Source organism: Drosophila miranda, chromosome 4, assembly GCF_003369915.1.
Source record: "Drosophila miranda strain MSH22 chromosome 4, D.miranda_PacBio2.1, whole genome shotgun sequence".
In the NCBI taxonomy this organism is placed as follows: Eukaryota; Metazoa; Arthropoda; class Insecta; order Diptera; family Drosophilidae; genus Drosophila; species Drosophila miranda.
The window spans coordinates 4,511,160-4,538,854 of NC_046677.1; the positions used below are offsets into that span (position 1 = coordinate 4,511,160).

General features: G+C 50.3%; 2 protein-coding genes across 9 annotated transcripts; one reads left to right on the forward strand and one right to left on the reverse strand.

The window, feature by feature from the left end:
• Positions 1-910: 910 nt before the first annotated feature.
• Positions 911-11,018, reverse strand: LOC108162931. Of its 2 annotated transcripts, none has more exons than XM_033394141.1 (8): positions 9,952-11,018; positions 3,002-3,065; positions 2,829-2,942; positions 1,810-2,778; positions 1,334-1,751; positions 1,182-1,276; positions 1,044-1,120; positions 911-973 (listed from the first exon to the last, which is right to left on the reverse strand). In XM_033394141.1, the coding sequence occupies exons 1-7, from the start codon at positions 10,147-10,149 to the stop codon at positions 1,050-1,052; spliced, it is 1,929 nt and encodes a 642-aa protein (XP_033250032.1). In that variant the 5' UTR covers positions 10,150-11,018; the 3' UTR covers positions 911-973; positions 1,044-1,049. The 2 variants fall into 2 exon arrangements, with proteins under 2 accessions (XP_033250032.1, XP_017153402.1); XM_017297913.2 differs by having other exon boundaries at positions 1,810-2,766; positions 9,952-11,017.
• A 1,623-nt stretch (positions 11,019-12,641) lies between these two features.
• LOC108163831 (titin) lies at positions 12,642-26,186 on the forward strand. Of its 7 annotated transcripts, XM_017299332.2 has the most exons (19): positions 12,642-12,800; positions 12,861-12,932; positions 14,929-15,036; positions 15,092-15,305; positions 15,367-15,503; positions 15,562-15,696; positions 15,975-16,310; positions 16,458-16,823; positions 16,876-17,167; positions 17,225-18,634; positions 18,886-19,028; positions 19,086-19,352; positions 19,407-19,974; positions 20,078-23,925; positions 23,997-24,263; positions 24,324-24,781; positions 24,839-25,210; positions 25,276-25,444; positions 25,832-26,186. In XM_017299332.2, exons 3-19 carry the CDS (start codon positions 14,983-14,985, stop codon positions 25,865-25,867), a joined length of 9,072 nt encoding a protein of 3,023 aa, XP_017154821.1. In that variant the 5' UTR covers positions 12,642-12,800; positions 12,861-12,932; positions 14,929-14,982; the 3' UTR covers positions 25,868-26,186. The 7 variants fall into 7 exon arrangements, with proteins under 7 accessions (XP_017154821.1, XP_033249190.1, XP_017154824.1 ...); XM_033393299.1 differs by having other exon boundaries at positions 12,642-12,932; positions 19,407-19,845; XM_017299335.2 differs by having other exon boundaries at positions 12,642-12,932; positions 16,464-16,823.
• Positions 26,187-27,695: the final 1,509 nt, after the last annotated feature.

A 27,695-nucleotide genomic window follows, 5' to 3' on the forward strand; every position in this document is an offset into this window, starting at 1 on the left:
CTCGTACCTTTGACAAGTCCATTTAAACGCACTTGGGCTCAAACAAATGGAGCATCGCGCACCGAGTTTGCTTAACACAAGTTTTCTTAATTGAAAATAAGCGGGACAATAAAACGCCTCTAACTTTATAAACAGCTGTGCTCTCAGCGCTACAAAATGTTACTGCACTGTCAAGTGCGACTGTGTTGCGCCTAACAGCACCACAAATGTAAGCTACATATGTTCTACATAATAGCTACATGTACAGAAAAGTGGCGACACCTCACGGCAGCAGACTGCATTTTCTGCCACCAGATTCAAAATTATGTATATTTTAATTCAACTTTTTATTAGTACGAATTTAATAACATATTTTCGAAATATTCTTTCTTACATTAGAGACAGAATATTGCATAGTTATTGGATCTTGATTTGTAACAATGGAATGCTTTTGTTGTTGCTGCGAAGGTTGGATAGTTAAGGTATTGTTGCATTTCTTTGGTTTTTTGTTTGGTAGACATATACGATTATAGTACTTTCATAGATTTAATTTACATTTATATCTAGATAAAGTAATCACAAAATATTATTATCACAATTTATGGATATACATGTATATATTAGTATTGTATTCATTTCATTGATGGCATTACTGCAACTGGCTAAAACCCAAAACTTATTTCGAATGGAACCTGCGACTTTATTTAAAATAAGGGATATGGCTTGCCTCTATCTCTCGATATGTCTAGAGATATTAAGTTTTATATCGAACTTGAAACAAAAAATGACGAAATTGCAAATCAAAATCAGTTGCAGAACACCAAAAGCATCCGAAAAACTGAAAACTTTCAAACGAAAACTTGAAACTTGACTGTTTGCTTAGCTACTTTAAGTTAGGATTAGCTTTGGAGTTGTCTTGAGACAGAAAAAGGTTTAGCTTTGGAGGAGACGAAGTGTGAAACGCTTTCATTAGGTACTTGAGGAAAAGTAAGAGCTGTCGAGAGGCAAAGAAATGTGATCTAAATACACTCGTACGATATATAAGGAAAGATAGATGGGCTTACCTTGGCTTATCGTGCGCCCCAGAGTTCCGTCTCATGGTACATGCGATGGACATTGTCTCGGATAAGCTTTGCTTTATCTGGAAAGTGTATGAGATTGTAGACACAACTACGATTGAATCAGATGATTTATTCTTTTACCCTTGGATAGTTCGTGGCCCTGAGCATGTCTTTTGAGAAAGTCGATGCACAATTCCTTGGGTGTGCCCAGCGAATGCATGTTGCAGGTCAGGGCCCTGAAGGTGAGGGGATATCGGACAATAATGTTGGGAGCTATCATCCGAAAAACTCACCCCAGATGCCGGAATACAGTGTCCTCGTGTTCTTTACCCAGCACCGGCGGCTGTCCGGGACTCAATTTGCTTGGCCTTCGGGTCGCAGGAGGATACCCCGAGTTTGCGCCCTGATGCGAGGAGCTGGATGAGGAATCGGGTCCATGCTTGCGCACGGATTTATCTGCAGTTTCCGGTGCTGTGGTCCCCGTTAGAGCTGGCGTTTGAGCTGCCTCTGTTCCTGGGATGGAGAGGCGCTGCTGCTTCTTTTGCTGACGTCTCTGCTGGCGCCGCTGTACGTTGGCGAGGCGATGCTCCCGATCCGCCTGCATGGCGTCCCAGAGGACAGTGTCCCAGAAGTGTAGCTGATGCCAGATGGGCTGCTGCCGTAGGGAGAGAAACAGGTACTCGCGATAGGGATCGCAGCCAGGAACTTCAACTGCAAAAGTGACTGTAAATTGGAGGTTTCTTTGATTTGGGTTTCCTTCAGGACTCACCTTCGTGGTAGAAGAGAAAACAGAGATTCATGAGCACCGATGCCGGGCCAAAGTCCTCGCATTCCCCACACTCGAACAGGGCCAAGGCAAAGTACTGGGGCAGTCCGTGGAAGGTGACCGATTCGAGACGCTTCGTTTTGTTGCGCTGCTCAGTGAGGAAGCGCGTGAACCAGAGACGACCGATCTCCAGGCGGAGCAGGACCCCGAACTCCGACTTCAGCTCCAGGTTGACGCACGCAGTATTGTAGAACAGCAGCTCGGTGAAGAGCCTCATGAACTCCTTGACGGGCTCCTCCCCGGCGCGGCAGTCCAGACTGATGGAGGAGGCCCACGAGGGCACCGAATTCTGCGACTCGGAGCGGATAAAGTGCCGCCAGTCGGTGGACTCAACGCTGGGACTGGCCAGCACCTGGTCCACCTCATCCCGCAGGCTGGTCAGGGTGCTGCTATTGGAAGTGCGACTGCGCGGTGGCAATCGCATCGAGTTGCTGCCGGCTCCCCAGGGCTGACGGTTGACCGAGCCAGCGCCACCTCCCCCGCCGCCGCCGCCGCCACCGCCGCCGCCGCCGTCTCCTCCCCCTTCTGTGGGCGGCTGCACATCGATGTGGGGCGGATTGGCCTCCAGCAGTTCTATAATGCGTTGCATGTCCTTCTGCACGTCCATCTCACTGCGCCGGGCTCCGGCAATGGCCCTGGGCCGCTCGTAGCCTCCCGAGTTGCGGCTCTCAATGGAATCCGAGCGCGTGGTGCTACTCACATCGTGGGAGCGTGGTGCTGCTGCCGCCCCCGCCCCCGCCGCTGCCGCTGCCGCATTCTCGGGCAGCGATATGGAGCTGCTCTCGTCGCTGCTGCTGCCCCCAGAGCTGCTGGACGAAGCCGAGTTGGAACGCTGCTGCCCAGCAGCCGCCCCTCGTTTCTGAGCCCCATGACGGCCCCGAGTGGGCTCCATGCGGGGACCTAAGTGTTGGACTAGAGTTCTGCAATGCATAGTTTCCCATTGAAGTTCTACTATATCTTACGTGGCGCCAGATTGGGTTGTCTGTAGCGACCCGAGATGATCTCCTCATGGGCACGGCGAGCCTTCACCCGACGTCCCTCAAAATCGATTTTTGTGTAGTCAATCGTCTCATCAACTGCGGAAAGTATTACATGATATAGAGATATAGAACGATAATTTATAGGCTCTACTCACACTTGGGGATGTCCTCATCGTCATCACAGTAATCCGAATCGCTGCTGCTGCAGCTCAAAGTCAACTGGAAATACGAGAGACCTTTCTTCAGAAACTTGAACATAGATTTGCGAGTATACCCAATTCTAGGCCGTCAGCCGTCGGGTGCTACAGGGGGATAAACGGATGTCGGGTCGGCTCGTCACAACTGTAGACTCGGAACGGGGCACAGGCGCCTCGGGTTCATGGCTTGCCCTGGATCCAAGGCGACTGTGCTCCGCGTCATAGGATACAGGTGGGCACGAGCGAACCGGCACCCGCCGTAACTGTACACACCGGCGGAAGTGCGACTATACTCTCCCCGTGAGGGCGGCTGGAAACAGGTCCTGGTACGGTCATGTCTCTGCCAGGATGCTGGCTAATTGTAGTCGGGCGGAGAGAAGAAAACTCTCAGTGAAATAACCCCAATCCAAGGTGACACTGTCATATGCCGAGGGATGCATGGCCGAGGGGGTGCTCGGTCGATTATATGCGGACTCTGGATACCTGCCGACCTCCAGTTTTAATAAGGCTTCCCGGGGCACGCGGGCTATGCCCCGGGCGACTAACCCCTTCCCGCCTACTCGTGGGATCAAATATGCCAAATTTAAATATTAAAACAAAAAACACCGCAAAGGAGCACGGCACTCCTCCTAAAGTGCCGGAGCGAAAAGACCATCCCTCTACAAACGCATCTGGGAAACCAGTGCCCAAAAAGACGGGGAAGGAGACTAAGTCGGTCCACCGTCTCGAGGCAGCAGGCGCTGTGAGGAGAGGACCGAAAAGCCAATCGGGCCAATCCACGTCGGGGGGCCCCAAGGGCGACCCGGTTACCGGGGGGCCACCATGCAGAGCGATATCGCGCCTGGCGGACCCCTTGGGACCGGGAACCCCTTGACAACCCCGGCAGGCGGCGCCTCTGCCTCGAAAGATAGGCCCAAGTTCCAAGACAAAAGACGTGCGGCCTTCATCCTGGGCAACGACGACCCGGTGTTCCTGGCGTCTGCCCAGGGAATCGAATCGCGGCGATGGCCCAAGACAGTCCTGCCCGACTACCAGCCAGCCAAAGCTGGCAAGGCCACAGCCAAGGCCCCAAGCAAGCGGCAACGCTCGGCGGAGGACACCGCCACACAAGTCCAACAGGCCAAGAGGACGAAGACACTGAGCAACCGCTCGTTTGCCGAGGTGGCGAGGGGAAAAACCCTGATTGGAGTCCTAGACAGGGGCTCTAAAGACGGGCAGATCCCTAGGGACAAGTGACACCTCGTGGAAAACGAGCTCCAAGACCGTTTCCTCCAGGAGTTTGAGGAGAATGGAGGACCACCGCCCAAGTGTGAGGACGCCGGGTGGCACCAAGGCAGGGTGAAAGCCATCGCCTGCCAAGATGCTCGCTCGGCGGCCCTCTACGCGAAGGCGGTGGCATCGCTCAAGGAGGTCTACCCAGGAGCCCAGCTGGAGGTCGTGAAGTGGGAGGACATCCCCAGCAAGCCGAGGGCCAGAGCGTGGGTCTCGGCGAAGCCTGCAGAGCCGGATAAGATTCTCCGGATTCTGCAGGTCTGCAACCCCCACCTTCCCACAGCCGATTGGAAGGTGGCCAAGGTAGAGGAGAGCAACGGGCAGAGGCGCCAAATCATCCTCGTCCTGAACGAGGAGTCGGTCAGACTTCTCCACGACACGGAGGGCGCTGTGGACTACGGCTACAAGAAGGTAGTCGTAGTACCGTACAAGTCCGACTCCAAAGGCATGCAACCGACGGTCGAGCCAGACCTGGAGCCCCCGGAGATCCCTAGCATGGAGATCAAGCCTGCGGTGTCAGACGTGGCATCAGTGGTGTCGGATGACATCCTAGATGGTTACGTGTCAGACGTGAGCGATCTCACTAGGGATCTCAAGCACATCGGGGTCGCGGAGGAGTTGGACTCTTCGGAGAGCGACCACGACAGGACAATGGTGGAGGTGAACCTCAGGAATGTCACTGATACTCCTGCAGATAAACCTCCACCATTGTAAGGCAGCATGCGCTGCTCTCCTGCTCCACCTAGCCAAGGGTGGAGCCGACATAGTCCTCATTCAGGAGCCCTGGATCCTCGGAAACAGGGTCTCTGGTCTGAGGACTCCTGACTATAAGCTATACGTAGCTGACTCCGCAGGTAAAACTCGCACCTGCATCCTTGCAAAAAGAGATCTGCACTTATTTTTGCTCCCAAATTTCAGCAATGAAGACCAAACAGCAGTGAGCCTCGAAGGCCAGGGGTGCTCACTGAGAGTCTGCTCCACGTACATGGGTCACGACCAACCAGACCCCCCTCCACAGGCGCTCAGGGCGCTAATCACAGACTGCGAGGCCAAGGACACCGGCCTAATCGTAGGGTGCGACGCCAATGCACACCACTGCCAGTGGGGAAGCACTGACACCAACGAAAGGGGTGAGTACCTTTTCAACTATTTACTGACCACTCAGATGGTCCTTTTAAATAGGGGTCCCACCTTCATTATTAAAAACCGCAAGGAGGTCCTGGACCTCACACTTGCCTCTCATGAGTTACACGGGAACATCGTATCCTGGAGGGTCCTGGAAGAGCACTCCTTCTCGGACCACAGGTACGTGGAAACCGTATTCTCTTTTTCACTACCGAGACCAGCTCAATTTCGGAACCTTAGGCGGACAAACTGGGCTCGGTACTCAGACAACCTCTGTCGTGTTCTCCCTGAGACTCCACCAGAGGAGGAGATCTCCAGGGAAGCCACGACTCATCTTGTTAAACTATTTACCGACGCCTGCAATGAGGCGCTCGATAAATCCTGCCCCTCTAGCAAGAGCAGAGGCCGGAAGAAACCTGAATGGTGGAATCCGAAACTGAGGGAACTCCGGAAAGCCTCCCGAAGACTCTTCAATAAAGCTAAGGCTGAAAACGCTGAGCAGAACTGGGCCGATTACAAGGCCAGTCTGTCAGTTTACAATAAAGAACTGGGGAAAGCCAAACGCGCCTCATGGCGTAAGTTCTGTAGCGACATTGAGAATAACTCGGAAGCCTCGCGCTTGCGCAAAGTTCTCTCGAAGACTACCCCCACTCTGGGCTACCTGAAGAACGCCGACCAATCATGGACAACGTCCAGCAATGAGTCGCTAAATCTTCTCCTTAACACCCACTTTCCCGGCTGCGATGAAAACAGACCACACTACATCGCGGCTCCCTCCGTTGCCTCAAGTGTTATCATGAACCTGCTAAGCCAGGAGAACATTTCCTGGGCAATAAAAAGCTTCAAACCATACAAGTCTGCGGGACCAGATGGCATCATCCCTGCCCAACTGATTCACGCTGGACAAAAAGCCACTAATTGGCTCAAAAGGATATACGAGGGAATCTTCTCCCATGGATATATCCCGGAAACCTGGCTTCATACCAAAGTCGTCTTCATCCCCAAGGCAGGCAAGCCCTCGCACACTGCCCCCTAAGATTTCAGACCCATAAGTCTATCGTCCTTCCTTCTGAAGACGATGGAACGGCTCTTGGGGATGCATCTCACGGTAAATATTCCGCCTAGTCTATTCTTAGACTCCCAGCATGCCTATCGGAAAGGAAGATCCACCGAAACGGCCCTACACACGATCACATCGATCATAGAAGCGTCCCTCAACTGAAAGGAGTACACCCTGGTAGCCTTCCTCGACATAGAAGGCGCCTTTAATAACATCCTCCCGACCGCCATCACGGGTGCACTGACGGACCTGGGGGTTGACTCCCGGACGGTGAGCCTGATCGATCAGATGCTACAATGCAGGACGGTTGAGGCATCACTGGGGACGTCAACGTCCACCAGATTTGTCAGTAGAGGCACACCGCAGGGCAGAGTCCTCTCGCCCCTCCTATGGAACGTGGCAGTGAACGAACTGCTGCGGGAGATAGAGGGGGGTGGCTGCCGCGTGGTGGCGTATGCGGACGATGTTGCTATAGCATTCTCGGGTAAATTCCCGCAGACGCTGTGTGAGTGCCTGACAAGCACACTCATGAAGATGTCAAAATGGGCAGACAAATGCGGTCTAGGCGTCAACCCGTCTAAAACGGAACTGGTGCTCTTCACTAGGAAGTACAAAGTTCCGGCACTGATTCCCCCAAGACTATGTGGGGAAGCGCTAATCTTCAGCAACAACGCCAAGTATCTTGGTCTAATCCTCGATAGAGAGCTCGATTGGAAATTGAGCATAGAGGATAGAGTAAAGAAGGCCACAGTAGCCCTCTATACTTGCAGGAAAGCCATCGGACTAAGATGGGGAATGACCCCCTATATAGTTCGGTGGCTTTACACCACCATCATACGACCGATCATGCTCTATGGAGCGGTGGTATGGTGGCCAGCCTTAGACAAAAGGACATGCCTCAATAAACTCAGCAGAGTTCAACGCATGGCAGAGCTATGCATAACTGGCGGGCTACGCACTACTCCAGGGGAAGCCCTGGATACTGTGCTGGACCTCCTCCCCATAGATCTCATGGGAAAGAAAGTGGCAACACTTTCCGCACTCAGAATGAGAGAAGCCAGACTGTGGAAAACGTCCGCGGTTGGGCACTCGGGAATCCTGACGAGACACCCGCAATTACCGGAGAGGACAGATTATTGTGTCCCTAGTGATCACCTCTCGACGCCTTTCCAGGTATCAATCCCACTTAGGGAGGACTGGGAGATGGGCGAACCAGGACCCGCAAATGCGGTTCACTTCTACACTGATGGCTCAAAGTTAGACGGCCGCGTGGGAGGCGGAGTCTACTGCAGCGAGCTGAACATCAGTCATTGCTTCAGGCTCCCGGACCACTGCAGTGTGTTCCAAGCGGAGGTTGTAGCCATCAAGGAGGCCATTTCCATCGTCTCCAAACTACTTCTAGATACGCACTTAGTGTGCGTCTTCTCGGACAGCCAAGCAGCTATCAAAGCTCTAGGCTCAATATCGTCGAACTCAGCGACTGTAAATGACTGCCGCAGGTCTCTGCACGAGATCGCAGATCAGTTAGATCTCTTCCTTATATGGGTCCCAGGCCACAGGGACATCGAGGGGAACGACGCCGCCGACGAGCTAGCAAGGCAGGGTACTACAATTCCTCTCCTTATGGAGAGGAAGCAGGTAGCGATGCCTCTGGATACGTGCAGGCTCCTCACGCACGAATTGTTCGAGCAAAATGCCAATAGGAGATGGCAGCAAACCGTTTCCTGTAAAATCTGAAGATTGATATGGCCATATCGATCGAAGAAGCGCTCAGCCGAGCTGTATAGGCTCAGCAGAGCACAGTGCTCTGCAGTTACTCGAGCCATTACGGGACACTGGCAGATCGGCACTCATGCCTCTAGACTGTCAATCCCTCATAACGACTTCTGCAGGAGTTGTCGCGACGAGGAAGAGGAGGAATCGGTCCCCCACTTCTTCTGCCACTGCCCGGCCCTTGGAAATCGTCGTCTTCGTATTCTCGGGACCGCTTTCCTCACAGACATTTCGGACCTGTCCGAAATCAAACCGGGGACCTTGTCCAGATTCATCCAAGCCTCCGGATGGGACTGCCCTTAATTTGCAACAGCCTGATTCTCCACGGTTTTTAGGCACTGGGAAGGGGCACACGCCCATGCGGCACCACAACGGACCTTCTACAGGTCCAAGTGAGCTTGGGAGGGTTTCATCACTCCCCCAGGCTACCGCCTGAACCTAACCTAACCTAACATACCCAATTCTATATTGGATCTATATTTGGGTAGACATTTAATTCAATACAAGCTACAATCATGCCTATTAAGTCATAATCATAAAGTAATAAGATGAGTAACGTCCATACATTTTTATGGTACACGATTTTTTCAGTGGAAAGTGGCTCCAGGCTTTTAAATTTTTAAAACAAGTATGAAAATTGATATATGGATATCTCCTGATCTATCCTCCTATCTGTCTTTTGCTGCCCAACATAATCTGCCTTCAATAAAATTGTAAACAAATTGTAGACATTCAAAAAGATTAAATGTAAATTAGATAGATTAAAGCATTCCTAAACAGAATAACTAGAACAGAGGATATATAGATCAAGGTTGTTGCCGAAGAAGTAAACCGTAAAAAAGACTGAGGTCAAGTCTAGGAAATACTCGGCCTTAATGAGGAAGATGGATGGCATGGGGTGCATAAGTAATTAACGGAACCGACAAACGGTAAACAGACTTGGCACCCAGTTAGCACTCGTTTTCCCATTTTCCCCACTTACTCACTCGTCTGGTGCTCTGGTGAATATATAATTAATTTCAATCAAGGACGAGGCTGCAGGGCACAGCTCAGAGAAAGTCAAGTACAATGGAAACAGCTGAGCGTGTGCCTCCTGTCAGTCCTTGCCTCAATCCCAACGCAAGCGGCGACCACAGCCTTCACACCTCTCAGCCCAAAAGCCAACCCCCAACCAGCTCGATGCCACAAAGTGAAGGTCAAACGATTGCAGCGGGAGCGGTGGCGGCGGCGGCGGCAAAGCGGAAACAACAAGAGCAAACAGTACAGCACAGCAGAAAACTATCAAAGTGTCAGTCGCTTTTGCAGCATAGACAGAACCTATGTACAATCTGCAACAGCCACAACCTCCAAACCACCTCCGAACCACCTCCGAACCACCCTCAATTACCTCCTTTCCCCATCGTTCATTACCAAGGCTAACCCAGTTTGCCGCCTAGAGATGTGCGTGTCAGGGGGTCGTGAATTGGAGCTATGTATATTAGGAGGAACTATTCGATGACAATTTATTGATCTTTGGCATGGATTGTATCAAAGACAATATAAGTAGTAGGTGTAATGACCATAAATTTCAGGTACATCGTGTACCAAACTGTCTTTGGTTCTATGTTATACGACATTCTTGACCCCTGATCGTGACTCACGTTCTCCGCTCTTGTAGGAGTCCATCCATCGTACGTACCTTATTTGATATTCCGTTGAGCAGCTCATTGCTGTTGCCCAGTACTGTGAGAAACTTGGACTTGAGGGCCCCAATGCTGGGCGTTCGCTCCATGAACAATTTGATTTTGGATCGCTCACCGGCAAAGGCGGCCAGAGGCGGAGGTGTTACCGGCACCGCTCCCGGTGTGGGGGCGGGCGGCGGTTTGGCATCCACCATTCTGCGGCGTCCCGCCTCGACGTTAGTGTCCCTGCTGGGTATGGCCTGGTTTCCGAACACTTTGATGCTTTTGGCCTATTGGATTTCTTCGTTCAGATTTGTATGTAGCTTCGATGGGGACTCACGAGTAGTTGTCGGATAAGTGGGCGCGGCTGTTGCAGATTTTAGTATCGATTTTTCATATGTTTTGTTCTTCTTATAACTACTCGTAGTATGTGTGTTAGTGGTACGATGTCGTATGGCCGTGTTCATTGGGTGAAGGTGAACTTTCTGCTCAGCTGATGCTGCACTTTTTGGCGCATTTTATATGGAACAAGGAAGATTTATGTGGGTTCTTTTTTGATTTTCATTATTAAATGTATTGTATCCTCTAAAGTTTTCTTGATAATTGATATTTTGACTATAGGCAACACTTATATCTTTCTATTTTCCAAGGTACGTAGCTTTTTTTGATTTAAAGTTTATTTAAGCAACATTAATATAACTTTTATCATCTCTTAGAGATTTCTTTCTACAAACTGTTGGTTATATATGTATTATGTATTTTGAAATGGAATTATGTATTCTGGAATCATCATCATTTGCATTGCTGCCTGCAATATACTGACGCGAAAATCGTTAAATCATAAAGGCACTTCTTTCACTTTTTGTATTATATTTTGCATATATTCTTTCTTTTGAGCACCCGAGCGGGATATTACATTTTCCATTTCCCTTTGCACATACAGGCACACACACTCGTGCACTCACACGCCCCTTTTGCACACGCAACGGGTTGTGGGAGTGGCAGGTGGAAAACTTAATTTGTTCTTCTGCCACGCGCGTCCATCGCCTGCAACGGAGCTTTGTTTTGCATCGTTCGCGACTATACCGGTCTCATTCTCAAAATATACCGTAAGCATACCGATGAAAAAACTACTTAGCCCACTTATGCCCCCTTTATTTTAAGTGGATAACAAGTTGAGTTAAGCCGCCGAAAATAATACAAACGATAATAATAATAATTACTCTTCTAGGTCCATCCTATCCTTCATCTTTGCTCAAGAAAAGCCCACGATATCGTTTACCTAAACTGCGCTTAAACTCTTCAAGATTCATAACTTTCGTGGAGACTATTTTGATACCCCACTGGTCGACATTGGGTTAACCTCTCAGCCCTCATATTCCTCGATTTTGATATTCCGTTGAATAATGCCGGCTAACTGAGACTCTTAGCTCTGCCCACATAGTTTTATACCATTGATGAATACATTTTCTAAGAGATTAACTACTTTTAAGTACTCCCATTTGTTATATTTTGACTAAAGCAATGTTTAAAAAAAAAGATCAACAGAAAACCGTGGCGAAGAAAAATCCCTCGTATCTACACCGCATCTACATGACATTACACAGATTTCTCTTATGCGAAAAGCACTGTACATTACTTCTACACAGTACTAGGAAAGAGCTTTCTCTCGCAGGAGAGAGCTTCTACATTTTGCCGGTGCAGAATCAGCTGTAGACGCAGCCGCATGCCATGCCGGCTTCGACGTCATCCGACAGTCAAGGTCATTGGGTAGACGCTGGACAAGGTGAATGCGTGGGCGTGTTGGGGGTGTTATATACCCCCAAAAAGCTGCGTGCGTGCAATTACCGAACTTTAACTCGTGTCACAGTCAATTGATTATGCATTTAAGAGTACATTCAGACCATTTGTTGGCCAATGCCTGCCATTGTTTCTCCCTACGGACAGACACGTGGACCCCCACGTGGACCTGCCACGGGGTGTCTTCAATTAAGTATCCCCATAATAGCATACAATATTCCATCAGCTAATGGTCTTTTGATTTGCACCATCTCCCACAGACAGCAGGTGGTGCTTATTATTCTGGTGCTCCCATTTCTTCCATCTTGCATCTCCTATAAGACTTCGTAATTTATTCTTATGGTTGGTTGGGCTATATATTCAGAAATATTCAAGGTTGCCCTTTTGGAGGTAAATTTCCAAGCGTATGAGTGTGGCTGGCTGCTGGCTGCTGCCTGGCAGGAGATCCCAGTGGATTGTTGTTTGGAATAAATCATAATCATAATATTATTGCGGCTTTTGGGGTGTGTCCCGATGAACGATTAAGGGTAGGCTTTTGGGGGTGCATGAACTATGAATCATTGGCTTTTCGATCAAATATTTAATATGGAAAATCGTTAGACGGTTACAACCCTATTTCATTCACTCAAAATACAGGAAACTCTCAGCAACAGGTAATAAATTATAAGAAGCCTACAACAAAAAGTAAAATAAAATAAAATAAAATAATATAGAAGCAGATTTGATCACACAACACACGCGATCTTCTATACTCCTACCATACCGATGCGATACGATGTGATGTATTTATAAGACAACGCGAAAATACTGAAAATAGATGGGGAAAGACAAGAGACACAAGAGAGAGCCAAGGCGGGAAGCTGCCAGACAAAATGAGAATAAAATTCTGCGTTGAGTTGACTTCTTCCTACTCGAACGGAGACCCAGAGACCGACGACAACTTGCGGCCTGTCTGCCTGGCCTGGCCTGCAGTAAAAATGTTGTTTAGAATTTTATAGAGATTTCAGTTTGTTGGGAGACGATCGCCGAACGAGACCGTAGCAAAAATATTTCATGTCGAGCAGCGGTACAGACCAATAAAAATATATATATACGTACATATCCCTACTATACCTTATATATATAGTATATTCATGTGGTACCAGCTGGCAGTGGCAGTTTTGAGTGCGGCAAGACGCGTCAAGTGAAATCGAATTATGTAAGTGAGATCTCTCTATCATATCCTCCGATACGCAGAAAAAGCCAAACAATACCCAAGAGTTCAATAGCAGAATCGGAAAGTCGGAAAGTCGGGGAATCGCAGTGAAGAAAAGTGTGCTATAAATACGAATGAAAACCTGCCTAAATTTAAACACAAAAGTTCAAGGCACGATTTCGAACTATTTCAATAAACAAAAATAAATAATTAAAAACGATTATTCCCCATACGCACAAACATCAATATTTGTATATTTTCTGTTAGTTACTTTTCCAACTTTGAATCCTACCAAAAAATAAAAGAAAATCTCAAATGCAACACACTCGTAAAACAAACGCAAATTTAGGCAAGCCAAAGAAATGTTTAAAAATAGTTCCTCCCATAAAAATAAAAAACTTTTATTTCATTTTCTCTGCGGGACTGTGCGGCTGTGTGTGTCAGTGTGGTGTGTGCTTTGTGCGTGTATGTGTGTGTGTATTCGGTGGCTGCCTCCCAGGGCATCCACCACATGAATGGCGAAGGTGTGATGGGATGGGATGTGTGATCTCATGCCCCAACCACCAAGCCAGTGCCCAGTGCCTGCAGGCGGCTTTCATAAATATATCTATCTCAGAGTGTGACACATTTTCGGCCGAGAAGTATGGACAAAAACTGCAGAGGATTTTATAAATAGTGCGAGAGATACCGAATTGCAAGAACGAACCCCGGCAACGTTGCGTATACGCGATGTGCGCATGTAGTGAACGTTTCTCGTGTTTTTCTTGGGCGAATGTTTTGTAACGAAATTAATTGCTTCACTGTGCGACAAAATGAATGTATTGTCCACGAGACCAAAATGTGTTTCAGGCCTGGAGGACACTTCCTCATACTTGAAATTTGGAATATACCCACAAAATCTTTTTAAAAAATTCAAACACCGCAAAGATGGATGGATTTAAAAGAGAACTGTAGGACCTTTTAGTACAGAGTTTAAGTAAAAAGTTCCTTCCTTAGCGAATGGAATTAAAGGAAGAATAGAATGAAACCATTAAAGAAGGAAAAAGGTTGATATTTGTTTAGAAATCACACATTTATTACGCAAAAATGTGAACACAAATTTTTCCATAAATAAGCGAAAATTTTAATTAAAAGGTATATGCATTTTTTGATTGAGGAATGTGTATAATATATAGGCACACACGATATGCACTGGATAGGAATTAATTTTCCATCATTTTTGGCAGCCTATGAGGTCTCGCATGCAACCTGCGTCATTACAAAATATTCTCTCACTCTCTCTCACTTTCTCTGCTTATTATTTTGGATTTTCGTAGCATATTCTCTTCTGCAATTTACAATAGTTTCTAAGAGAGCGTTTCATTGTAATATACCTCTGGGAACACACAATAAAAAGCTCTCCCAAATGCTTCTCTCATTTAAATATTTACTTAACCCATTCCCGTTCTTCTCTCTATTTTCTCTCTATCTTTTCGCCTCTTTTGGCCGCTCTTCTTCAGCCACTTAGCCACGTTGACAGCGTGCTCTAATTGATCCACTCAAAAAACCAAAAAGCCTCTTTCCTCTTTTGAATTTTTCGCATCATTTCATAAATAAACAAGCCACAAAATGTTTTTGCCAAATTATTTGTTTTCGCTCGCTCTCTCGCCGCTCGAGAGAGATGTTTTAGCCTAAATTTAGCGGCTTTTCGCGGGTATTAGCAATCGAACACTGGCTGCGTTTAGTTCCCCCACGAAAAGTGCATTTTCCCCACCTAGGACATTGCCTCCGGAATTTGGGTGAGACAGCTAAAAATATACTCAAAATCGTATACATACTCGTACGAGTATATGCTCGTAAAACACATTTTGTTGGCAGTTTGCTTAATTGAATATGAAGTCGTTTGAAGTGTCCCGAATGTGGCACAGGGAACGGTTTGGAATATAAATAGAATTATGAACGAGGGGCAACACAGTTCTATCCCATAGATAGATCGATTCATCTTTTATATAACCCACAGATTAGAAGCAGAAGCCAGAAACAGCCTCCCGACCAAGAAGACAACGACAAAAAGATGACGACACAGCAATTACTCAATAAAAATGTTCGAAATATGCCCTCATGGGTGGTGAGTGAAGTAAGCCCAAAAAAGTATCATGGAATTACCAGAGACACCCTTTCAGATGGAAGCAAATGATCGTATTGGCCCCAAGCCACCGCCCCTGCCCCCAAATGGGGTGGCCAGCAATGGCGGCAGTCTGCCCAAGGCACCGGCCCTGCCGCCCAAAGTGAAGACCACGCCAGAGCCCGACTACGAGGTCATTGAGTTCTCCAACCAGCAGCAACAGTACTCCAACGAACCCCTGAAGACCACAATGATCCGAACCAAGACACCAGGTAAAGGAGATCTCATAGATATGGCAGACGTAAAGGATCATTCTGTAACCCCTCCACACAGACAACAAATTGAAGTGCACCCTGTGCGGCTCCCAGAATCCGTGGGTGACGTGTGCCGAGTGCGCGGGCCAGATCTTCTGCGCCTCCTGCGACGACATGTTCCACAAGCATCCCAAGCGAAAGCAGCATATTCGAAAGGTAGCTCTAGTCCCTGCCTTCAATGGAGAACCAGATAATTCCCCTTTGTTTCCCGCAGGCCGTGGAGCAGGGCATTCCGCCCATACCACCCAAGGTGCAGCCAGGTGGTGGTGGACCAGCAGCACCGGTGGCGCCACCGCGCCGCAGCAAGCGCGGGGGGCTCTTGACACCGTTCCTGGGACGGAAGGATCAGGTACGCCACTGCACGATTTCTTAAACCAAAAACAAAAACCATACAAAACTCCGCCACTGCCTGGCCCTGGCCCCCGGGCCCCGGGCCCCTGGCTACCACCTACTACTCTTTAGAACCAAGTTTGTAATCTTCACTTTTGAGAGCTTCAATAAAATACCAAATCAGCATCTATCAGCACTCCTCAAATGCCACGCCTGTCCAACAAACCAAAGCCAGAACTTGTAGTCGTACTTTTGATTCTGGAACTGGAACCCAAAACACCCGAACCTCTATTGCAGATGCTACCGCCGCCCTCGCCCACACCCTCGCACAAGTCCACGCACAGCGGCTGGCGGGGAGGCGCCGCCACACCACCGTTTCCGCCGGCTTCCGCTCCACAGCTGATGAACAATCGCCCGCTGCCGGAGCCGCCAAGGAGTGAGGGTGGTGGTTCCTCCCGGTCCGGCACGCCCAAGTCCGTGTTCGATGCCATACAGAGGCCACCGTCCGTGCAGCTGGAGAAGATCAAGAGCAAGGCCAGTGCCACGCTGGACCGCATGGCCATCCTGCAGCAGAGATACCGACAGCAGAAGGCCGAGCAGCAGCCGCTGGGACTGGATCCAGGCGATGATCAGGTAAGGGACGAATCCCGTACATGTCTTTGAATCCTTTCCCTCATTATGTATCGTATCGTATCGTCTCGTTTCGTTTCGTCTCGTCTCTCTCTTTCTCGTTCTCTGTTCTCTGCTCATTCCCCTATGCCCCACACCCCCTTCCCCTAGCAACAGCATTTTTTGAATGGATCGGGCTTCGAGCATTGGTCAAACATCTCACCATCGCCCTCGCATTTTCGTTCCGGCAGCATGTCATCCGGTTTGAATTCATCCCATTTCGATCTCTCGGATGATCTCTCACACAATTTTCACTCGAATTCCCTGGTGTTCCAACAACAACAACAACAACAACAACAACAACAACAACGACGACAGGCAGCGGGTGCCCAACGCCGTCAGATGAGCACTTCGGTGTTCAATTTGAATACCGCCTCGAACGCGAACAACCGCAGGCCCCTGGCATCGGAGACAACACAGAATGGAGGCGGAGGAGGAGGAGGAGCCGCCTGGCTGGCCAATCAGCGGATGCAACAGGTGGGTGGGCAAACGCGGCGTATACGCAATGTCTCACGCTCCCTCTTTGCAGGCCCAATCCATGGCGCAGTTGAACTGCACTGGCTGCCAGCAGAATCAGCAGCGAGGTGGCTGGCCCCAGGCTCACCAACAGCATCCCCAGCATCCCGATGAGTGGTCACAGTTCGGCTCCCAGCAGCACTTCAATCACTCGAATCTCTCGCTGAACGTGGGTCCGGGCTACATGCCACAGCAGCAGCATCCGCATCATCCCCACTATCCGCCACCTGTGTTCATGACGCAGAGGGGCATGGTGCCGCACATGTATCCCGGAGCACCGGGCGGCTATCCCATGATGCATCCAGGTGAGCAGAGGCCACAGAGTACCTTTGTGCCACCAATAAAATGCAATCTTCTGTTAGGTGTCATGGGCATGCCTCCGTCGACTTCCTCTCGAGCCGCCTCCCGTGCCCGCTACGCCGCCTCGCCCACACCCAGCCGGAAGTCCATGTCCATGCGACGGAAGCGAAGCAGCTACGGGGACGATGAGCTCACCGATGATGAGGACTCGGATCAGGACGATCGCCGGTCTCTGGTTTCGAACAGATCGGCCATGACCAGCGCCTCGCGATCCCACCATCAGCACCATCAGCACCATCCGCAGCAGCGTCAGCGGCGTCTGTCGAGCGCCTCCCAGTTCATCGCCAACGACGAGGTCGACGGCGATCAGAGGCATGGTTCGAGGCAGCACAAGCTGCGGGATCGTCGTGGATCCATTGCCAAGTCTGTGCAGAGTGAATGGCTGCCAGAGAGGCGCGACTCCAATGCCAGCAATGCCGAAGGGACACTCAAGAGAAGTCAAGCAGTCCCCGCGGAAGCACCCGGCCGAACGAGTCGGATCTACTCCGATCTGGAGTCGGAGGGTTCGGGCACACGGGCCTTGGTCCAGGCCAAAATACAGCAGAAGCTCCAGGAAGCGCAGGATCAGCACAAGTCCGCGAAGAAATCCTCCGAGCACAAACGGAAACCAGAAATGAAGGACGAGAACACACAGGCCGCAGCAGTGGTGCCGAAAGTGCTGCCAGCCCAGGAGGAGAGCGCCTCCGAGTACGAGGAAGTGGTGGAAGAAGTCACGGCCTCGGAGAGTGAGGCAGAGGCCGAAAGTCCGGAGCAACTCCAAGCCACACCTGAAGAGGTGGCAGAAGAGGAGGCAGATGACCTGGGACCGCCGCCATCGACACCGGATCACGAGTGGGAATGCGAGTTCTGCACGTACGTGAACGAGCCGAACATTAAGATTTGTTCGATATGCTGCAAGACGCCTAGCAAGCCCCCATTGCCACCAAACAAATCAACGAAGACAGAGGCCAATAAGCCCAAGAATAACAACAAACCGGAGGCCCAAATGGTGCGCAGGTCCTCGTTGAAGTCCCAGAAGCCAGCCAGCGAGAGAACCACCAGTGGTACGAGCACTTCGACAGCCCCAAGGGCAGCCCACACAGCCGCCAGTAGCTCCAGGACCTCCCCAGCAGCCACTAGCCACTCCCAGAAGACCACAGCAGCTCCAAGCCACTCCCAAAAGACCACAGCAGCTCCGAGCCACTCAAAGAGCACCACATCGGCCACAACTAGCTCCAGAAACTCCACAAGCAACGCCAAGACCTCCACAGCTGCAACAAGCAGCACCAAGAGCTCCTCTACAACGTCCACAAGCCACTCCAAGATCTCCTCCGCACAGCAGAACAACGTAAAGCCCAGCCCGAAGCCAGCGCTGAAGACGTCATCGGAAAACGAGTCCGATAACTCTCTGGCCAGGGGCTTCATCCAGAAAGGTAGGCTACAAAAGCGAATCTCATTTTTCGAGGGCACCAAGGCCTAGACCCAGACCCAGACTAAGCCTAGAATGTACCACTCTAATAAAGCATTAATCCACTGTAAGCCAACTGCAATTAACGCGCATTTATACGGAACCAAATACAGAAACAAGTCCACAACCACAGCCTGCGTTTCAGTTTGTTTTGAATCCCCCTTAAGACCCCACACCACTTCCAAGACTAAAGCTCTCATCCCGTACCGTTTCCAGAGTCCGTGGAGAACATTTGGAACACTCTGGATGAGAGCATACAGGCCCAGGCGGAGGAGGTCTTCAAGCAGGCCCAGAACAAGGAGCCCCGCGAGGTGATGGAAATGGGCACCTCGCCGCCGCCTCAGAGCATCTCCACACAAGTAACACTCGAAGGTACACCTTTTGGCAAGGGGTTAATCCCACAATCCTACTTGCAGACCTACGACGCTCTGCCATTTGTCGCAAAGAAGGAGGAACCGCCAGTGCCGGAGCGCTTTAGGACCCCGGAGCCCAGCACCAAAATGGAACGACGTCCCTACTATCGCAGCAACTCGCAACTGCCGCAGGAGAACGACCGATATCGCAGTGCGAATGATCTGCGATACGCCAACAACGAAGGAGGATCCTACGGCCTGGATCCTTTCAATACGGGACAGGTCACGAGGCGACCCAACTTTATAAACGATCTACGAATGCTGCAACACGTAAGTTCTGGCCCCCAAATGTGTTCCAAGCTAAACATTTTCTCCCCCTTGCAGCAATCATCGTCACCCTTTGACCTGCCACATGACTCGTTTTCGCTGAATCTGAAGCACGAGCCTGCCAGAGATCCCGAGACCGAAATGCACATCATTCTGAAGGAGCTGGAGCTCTACAAATTCACGGTGGAAGAACTGGAGGCTGCGCTCAAGTACTGCTCCCCGGACACCCATCCCATCCAGTGGCTGCGCGAGAACTGGCACAAGCTGGTCCAGACCGTCCAGAGCTTGTCCACGAAATACGGCCAAGAGCGGGGAGAGAACACCATTGGCAGCATCTCGCAGAACGAGGCCCGAGAGGCGCTGCGCAGCTCCAGCGGGAACGTGTGGCAGGCGGTGGCCGACTGCATCCAGCAGCGGCAGCAAAAGTACCGAAAGCTGGCCTCCAAGGGGAACTTCCTGCGGGAGGACATCGTGAATGCGCTGACGGCGCATCAAGGTAATGTGGAGCAGGCGCTGCTGGAGCTGAATCGCACACAACTCAAACCATTTCTAATGCGCATCTGGGGCTCGCCGAATGGCGTCGAGAACGAGAGTGGAGCCATGGCGGCCATAGACACCAAGTCGGGTTTGTAGTTTGTAGATCGAGTCAATCAATCGGCGTTCAATCAGTCTCACTCACACCATCTCTCTCTCTCTCTCTCTCTCATTCCCTTGTGTGGGGCGTGTAGATATCACTGATTTCCTCAACACTCATGCTTTGGATTGCCTGCAACAGCCACAAATACAGACACAGTCACAGATACAGATACAGCCCTTCGACTTCGAGGACAGCCACAGCAGCCCTGCCAAGTCCACGTATGCCACCCCCAGTCCCTACCAGCTGGAGGACAGCACGCTCAAGAATCTCGAGATCCTCATCGGCAACATGGAGCAGAACCAGGCGAAGCAAAACCAGGACGTCCTGCGCTCCATCGAGAGCATGCTCGAGACCTTCAAGGGCAAGCCGGATCTGGAGTACGAAACGGATCCCGAGGTCATGCGCATTCTCACCAAGAGTCCTATCAGCGCTCTGAAGCCGCTAGCATCGTCCTCCCTTGTCGAGGACAAGTCCACGGAGGATGTAAAGAACTTCGTCTGGCAGCATATCCAGGATATTGTGCCGAACCTTGTGCAACAGGTGGAACAAGAGCTCAAGGCAGAGCCACAGGCCCCATCCACTGCAGAGCCAGTGGAAGAAGCAGAAGAACCCCCTCCAAAAGAGAAGCTAGAACCCAAAAAGGAGCCTCCTCTGACCAGAGAGGAGCCTCCTGTACCAAAAGAGGAGCCTCCTGTACCCAAGGAGGAGCCTCCCGTACCCAAAGAGGAGCCTCCTGTAGCCAAAGTAGAGCCTCTACCAGAGCCGGAGACTGTGCCAGAACCCGTTGTCGATCCTGGGGTATATATAATGGAGGAGTTTATCAGACCCAACATTCGAGAAGCCTCCATACGCGAGGAACTTGCCACAAACTTTATTTATGCCACAGAAATAGCCAACTTCAAATTGGAGTTTGATCGTGGCATCGAAAGGCTGCACGAGGCGGAGTGGGAGCCCGAGGATCTGGAAGATGCCGAGCACATTGTTTACAAGAGTTACACAGCCCCCAATGAGGAGGCACCGCCACTAGTAGAGGAGGTGCCAGAACAAGCTGCAGAAACACCAAAAGAAACTACACTTGAGACTCCAATTGTCCCTGTAAAGACTGAAGACGTAGCGACACCTGTTGTTGCTCCTCCAAATACAGAAGAAACCCACTTGAAAGATACTTTGACAGAAGCCCCAACTGCAAAAGAAATCAAAGAAGATGCTTCGGTGGTCCCCAAGGCGATTTTGCAAAAGGGTCTCTCCCAAGTGGACCTCGATGACAGACCCAGCACGAGCCGGGAAGGAGCCAATCGAAGGAACAAACGATCGCAGCAATCCAAAAAGGCTCGAGCTCGTGAGCAGAGTCAAAGGCCTGTGAACAGGGCCCGGCTTCCTCCCAAAGACGCTGAACAGAAACAAAGTGAAGCCAAAGAGGTCCTGAGAGATACCACTCCTGCAGAAACAGAAGCCCCAAAAGATGCTACTCCTGCAGATAGAGAAATAAAGAGTGCTAGCCAAGAGGTGCAAATCAAAGAAGAAATCGTTGCTATTCGGCAACCCACAGAGCCCATGGCTGGAAATGCTTCTAGTGAGATCTCAACAGAGATACAAATCGAAGTAAAGAAAGACGAACAAGTCCTACCAGATTCAGAATCCGCTGTGATTGAATCGACTGTGAATGCGAATATATCTCTCTCAGTCCAAGAGGAAGCTATTACCCCGATAGAAGCAATTTCCGAAGCTGTAAAGGTTAAGGTCTCCGAATCGGAACATATTGTTCACACCCAAACAGTACCTCAATCTCCAGACACCCTTGGGCAGAACTTCGAACCCATTGAAGCTAAAGATCAACCCGAAGAAAGGACAGCGGTAGAGGAAGACCTCGCTTTGACCGTCACTTCTCAAGCAGAGGATAACTCAGAGGAAACGATTGAAACCAATATCGAAGAATCGCTTGCTTTCGAGTCTTCTCTCATACAAAAACCTCTACCTCTCATCGAACCACAATTCACAGCCGCAGAGGCCGAGGAAACCCGCATTACGACGCCAACTAAAGCCGATCAAAAACGTGGCCTAAAACGGTTCTCTAAGATACCCGTGAGAACTTCCAGTACCCATAGTCTGCGCAGTGAAAGTAGAGCCAGCAATCACACACCAACTGGAGCGGAAGAAATGGAGGAGAGAGATCCACTTCAGCAGGAGCAGATTGTTACCAGAGAAGAAGAGACCCGCAGAAGAGCAGAAGAAACAACCGAAGAAAGTCAGGTGGCTTCAACGAATTCAGGACTCCCCAAGACAACAGCTCAATCCATCGATTCGGAGCAAGAAACAACACCAGTTAGTCCCGTAGAGTCCGATGAGATATTCGAGGATGCTCCAGAGTTCAGCAGCAACGAGGGAACCCGACCACATGACGAGGAGGCCGCCTCCGATACAGAGCTCTACAGCATTGGCGACAGCGATGAACAGTCGCTGCGAGAAGACACCAAGTCCCCAGAGAACCCAGAAGAAGAAGTACTCCTTGTGATTGGCGGGGACTCTGCTGCACAGGACGTGGCCAACAGCAACATCAGCATCGAGTCGCATTCAAGTCATTCGGAAACGTCCCGAATGGTCCTGAAAGAGTTCGTCCCCTCGGGAGATCCGGCCAAGCAAAACCTCAGCGAACTCGTTTCGGACACTCAGCGTCTGATCAAGCAAATGCGCGACGAGATCAGCCTGGACGACTTCGAGTCCACCGACGAGGACGAGTACTCGGATGAGTATTCGGACGAGTACGACGAGGGCGAGGAGGAGGAGTGGTACGACAGCGAGGGCGAGGAAGAGGGCGACTTTGACGAGGAGGATGGCACGACTTACAACGAGCACACATCCTTCGTGGGAGATGCCTCCAGCGGTGACGAGGGCACCGAAATCGAGGACATCATCGAAGAAGATGAAGAGCAGGAGGAGGAGGAGGAAGGACACACACAGAAAACGAACACCCATGAAGCGCCAGTCCCCGATCCCTCACAATCAGTCACGCCCACAAGCCATGATGTCCCAGAGACTGAGGTTGTTTCGTCCACAGGAAACAGTCTTATGTTGCCCCAAGTGGAGGCCGTGGAGGAGGAGCCAGCAACTGAACTCCCCTCCAGCACTGTCGAGGCCCTGCCCATACAACCTCCTGCCCTCATAGAAGATTCCGAGAGTCGTCCCGTCGAACCACCCACTGAAATAGTCCTAGAAGTCCGCACAGAAGAAGTGGAAGAACCCATCGCCCTACCCATAGCACCGGCACCACCCATAGTCGATTCCGAGTCCCGTCCCGTGGAGCTGCCCGTTGAGACCGTGTTGGAAGAGCCCAAAAAGGTAACAAGCCCGAAGCAAGCGAAAACAGCTAACAAGACAGGCACAGCCCACACTGAGGGAGGTGCCACACCCAAGACAGCCAAGTCCACGATCAGTAAAATACCTAAACCCACAAACGAACCCACTCCAAGCACAAAGAAGCAGCCACTCCGCTCCAAGTCCTTCTCCGCACCCATGGGCATATCGTCCGTGAAGCGCATCCAGCAGGAGTACCTGCAGAAGCAGACGACCCTGACAGCCAGTCGAGTGCCCCTCAAGAGCAGTCCCACCACCAAAAAGTCCATCAGCGAGGCCATCAGTAGATTCAACACGAAGACCTCCACGATGCCGCACCTAGATGGACCCAGCACGAGCGGAGCAGCGGCCGCGGCTGCTGCGGCACTCCTGAAGCCACGCTCCCAGCCTCGCATTCCCAAAAAGAAGTACCACGAGACCTGCTTCTCCGACGATGACTATGAGACCTCGGCCAGCGATGGGGAGGAGCCAAACGAGGATCCGCAGACCACGGAGCCCCTCAAGGCAGAACTTCTAAAGCGTAAGCTGAGTATCCCCGTCTTCCGGGCATATCCTAGTGTCCAGGAGCCTGTCCTAGAGGATCCAGCGGTGTGTAGAGTCCGAGAGAGCCCTCTCTCCCCCAAAATATCTAACCAGATCTGATGTCCTATCCCTTGCAGGTCCTGGCCCGCAAGTACGTGGCGCAAGGCACGCTGACGAGCATTGGCGAGGCCCAGATAGCTGCCACCTTGGTGAACATGAAGTTCCAAGAGGACGTGGCCCTGTGGGCGGCCAGGGAGTGCTCGGACTTGGACCAGGCCATAGCCATGCTGCAGCAGGACTGTGAGCTGTGCATGAACACGTTCCCGATGAACCAGATCGTGTCCATGCTCAAGTGCACCCACAAATGCTGCAAGCAGTGCGCCAAGAGCTATTTTACAGTGCAGGTCAGTGCGGGAGATTCAGGGATTACCCTATGGGGACTTATCTTCTATGCCATTCAACAGATCACCGATCGCAGTATCAATGACTGCAGTTGCCCCTTCTGCAAGCTGCCAGAGCTGAGCAACGAGCAGCAGCACGAGGACGAGCACCTGGAGTACTTCTCCAATCTGGACATCTTTCTCAAGAGTATTCTCGACACCGATGTGCACGAGCTCTTCCAGCGCAAGCTCCGCGATCGCACCCTCCTGCAGGACCCCAATTTCAAGTGGTGCATCCAATGCTCGTCGGGCTTCTTCGCCCGGCCCAAGCAGAAGCGTCTGATTTGCCCGGACTGTGGCTCGGTGACATGTGCCCAGTGCCGCAAGCCCTGGGAGCGACAGCACGAGGGCAGCAGCTGTGAGGCCTACCTGGAGTGGCGCCGCGAGAACGACCCCGAGAAGCAGGCACAGGGTGTCCAAGAGCATTTGGCCCAGAACGGCATTGACTGTCCCAAGTGCAAGTTCCGCTATTCGCTGGCCAGGTGGGGATACGCTTACCCTTGGATATGGCAGATATATTCATCATTTTTCACTTCCAGGGGCGGCTGCATGCATTTCACCTGCACTCAGTGCAAATTCGAGTTCTGCTACGGCTGTGCGCGTCCCTTCATGATGGGCGCCAAGTGCCAGGTGTCCTCGTACTGCGCCAAGCTCGGCCTGCACGCCCATCATCCGCGCAACTGTCTCTTCTATCTGCGCGACAAGATACCCCTGCAGCTGCAGTTCCTGCTCAAGGAGCAAAAGGTCACGTTCGACACGGAGCCCGTACAGGTCCAGGACGAGCTGAGTAGCTCGACCACGGCCCGAGCCATGGCCCGCTGTCCCATACCGCTCCAAAAGGAGACGCCCCAGGGCCTGGTGGACACCGTATGCAACACGGAAGTGCCCGACAAGCATGCGGGCATGTGTCGGTAAGACAGCAGGGGATACACCTCCAAATGGAAGACTTTTACTACAGATTGGGCCTTCTCTTTAGCACCCACTATGTTGAGTATTTAGCTGCCAAGGTGGCCAAGGCCGGCATCGATCCGTTGCCCATTTTCGATCTAACAGACTGCGTGCAGGAACTGCGTAGGCGCGGCATCGCCTTGCCCGAGCGCGGACCCTGGGACACCGACGAGATCTACAAGACCATGTGCTCCGAGGTGAGTTCTTTCTGGCCGCCACCACCATCAATCGATCCGATTTATTGGTTTCCCTTTCCTTTTATTTGCTTTTTACTGAAAAACGCGTTTCCTGCGCCCGGGGGCGGGATGTTTTGACCCGATCGAGGTATGATTCAGCCACCGCCCCCGTCGATTCATGAATAAAACTAAACACACCCAAATGGAAAGGGAAATCGTTTAGCCGGGCAACTAAATTTAGAACCCGTTGGGGTCTCTGACGTATTTCACACGCGTCTTAATTGATATTCGTTTTATTATTATTTAATTGTAAACATTTCGGGGGCGCTCGGGCAATCGAGAATGTTTATTGTATGCATCCACCCATCCACCCATCCATCCATCTCTCAATTCCGATCTTTCTTATAGGTAATCAAACAGCATATTCCACTGAAGTCGGCCTGAAGTCGAGGGAGGAGACACCGGCGGAGTGATGGATGATGAGTGGAACGCTCTGTTTCGACTGCTGCAATTCTTCATTCATTTTTTATGATTTACGGCAAACATTTTTATAGACATTTTATATCGCACGAACACACACAAATTTTTGACAGCTCGTTAGACTTTAGACACCTACAGCCCCATCCATAAATAAAGCCTCCCCCCTACTATTTGTTTAGTTACTAAGCGATTGAGAACAACAGCCCCAAAGAACCCCCCCAAAAGATCTGCACGTGGACCAAAGTGCATCCAATAAACCGAATATACAAATATGAGAAACCAATGGGAAAAGTATTTCCATTTCGGGGCAACAAAAACCAGATGGGGGCCACTGATGAAAACCGATGAAAGAACTCCGATAGATAATTGGTATCATTAGCGAAAGCTATCTGCTATCTACTGCGATAAGATCTTTCACCAACCAACAAATTCAACAACACTGATGAAAGAATTCTGATGGATAATTATCGGAGGCTTTCGGAGTCAATAATTACAAATTTAAAGTCAGTTTTCAAAAATTCAAAATGACGGATCCATTAAGGCCGGATTTACTTAAGCCGAATAACTCCCCGGCCTTGCTACATCTTCCCCCTATAAATAGATCTTTTGAAGAGAAAATAACTCGATACATCTCGAAACAAGAAAACTGACATCAAATTCGTAATCAGCGACCCCAAAAGCGACTCCCATTGACGAGTTTCAAGCAAATCCGATCAATTTTTCAAATGAGTTTCCACCATGTTTCGACCATATGGCTATACCTGTGCAATTGGTTTCATTAGCGAAAGGTTTGTATAATTATCTGCTATGAAAGTGCCTCTACTGCAAATATCCCTCACCAACGAAAACATTCAACAACGCTTTCAACAATCTGTTGTATACTTTTGCGCTTGGGGAGTGGCTGAGTGAAATATGTATACTGTAGAATGCTGATAGACCAAAGAGTCGGTCGTAATTCCACAAACGAAAATAAACCCATTCCTCTTGATCGTTCGCGATATTGCCAAAAAGGCAAATGCGACCCATAAATTATGTCCCGCGCAAAACAACACGACAAAATCACACAGTAAGCTGATAGATACTCGTAGAACTCGGGAGGGACCTAAAAGTTAGATGCGGGCGAAATTTCATTGCGTTGACGGAGAGACATCGTAAAACCTATTTTCGTGGCGATTGAAATGAAATTTATGCGCGCGGCACAACATGTTTTGATATTCCGACAGTTTTACACCAATAGCGACTAATTAAATGGGATAAATTGTATATTTATTGATCCATAAACGATCGTTTGCTTACTTTGAACTGCCAGAAAACCGAAAAGCAATACCAACTGCATTGTGCGCCGTGTTCTTGGCCTGAGAATGCCACTATTTGGTTTACGGCTTCGATGCGCGTGGCATGGAAATATGCAGATCACATGGCCCATGTTATTTATGATCATCCCAATCTTTTCGCCAGCTCGTGCTAGAGACATCATCATAACGATTGTTGGGGACCAGAGGTGTACCCTTGAGTATTGTTTCATATTCTGATAATTTGTTCTTGATAGTGCTGCTCTAGTTTTTCCCCATTTCCAAAGTATTTTCCAGTCCAATCCATTCACATTTCTCTCGTCTAGCCACCCCTTACGGCGGGGCATTAAAAATATTTAAGTGCCGTCGGCATGCGCCCCATAAAAAAGTGCTCAGAATCTGTTGTTCTTCTTCTTGTTCTTGTTCTTGTTGTTGCTGTTGTTGTTGTTGATGTTGTTGTAATTTATCAAACAAAGTCAAGGTGAAACGGCACTGACCGT

Excerpts from the sequence above, each read along its gene's own strand:
- LOC108163831 (XM_017299332.2), top strand. The coding sequence starts at position 14,983 with ATGACGACACAGCAATTACTCAATAAAAATGTTCGAAATATGCCCTCA. Across the intron at positions 16,824-16,875 it reads CCAATCAGCGGATGCAACAG|GCCCAATCCATGGCGCAGTT; the intron begins GTGGGTGGGCAA and ends CCCTCTTTGCAG. Across the intron at positions 17,168-17,224 it reads CTATCCCATGATGCATCCAG|GTGTCATGGGCATGCCTCCG; the intron begins GTGAGCAGAGGC and ends ATCTTCTGTTAG.
- LOC108162931 (XM_033394141.1), bottom strand. The coding sequence starts at position 10,149 with ATGGTGGATGCCAAACCGCCGCCCGCCCCCACACCGGGAGCGGTGCCG. Across the intron at positions 3,066-9,951 it reads TCAACGGAATATCAAATAAG|TTGACTTTGAGCTGCAGCAG; the intron begins GTACGTACGATG and ends TCGTATTTCCAG. Across the intron at positions 1,277-1,333 it reads ACTGTATTCCGGCATCTGGG|GGCCCTGACCTGCAACATGC; the intron begins GTGAGTTTTTCG and ends CCTCACCTTCAG.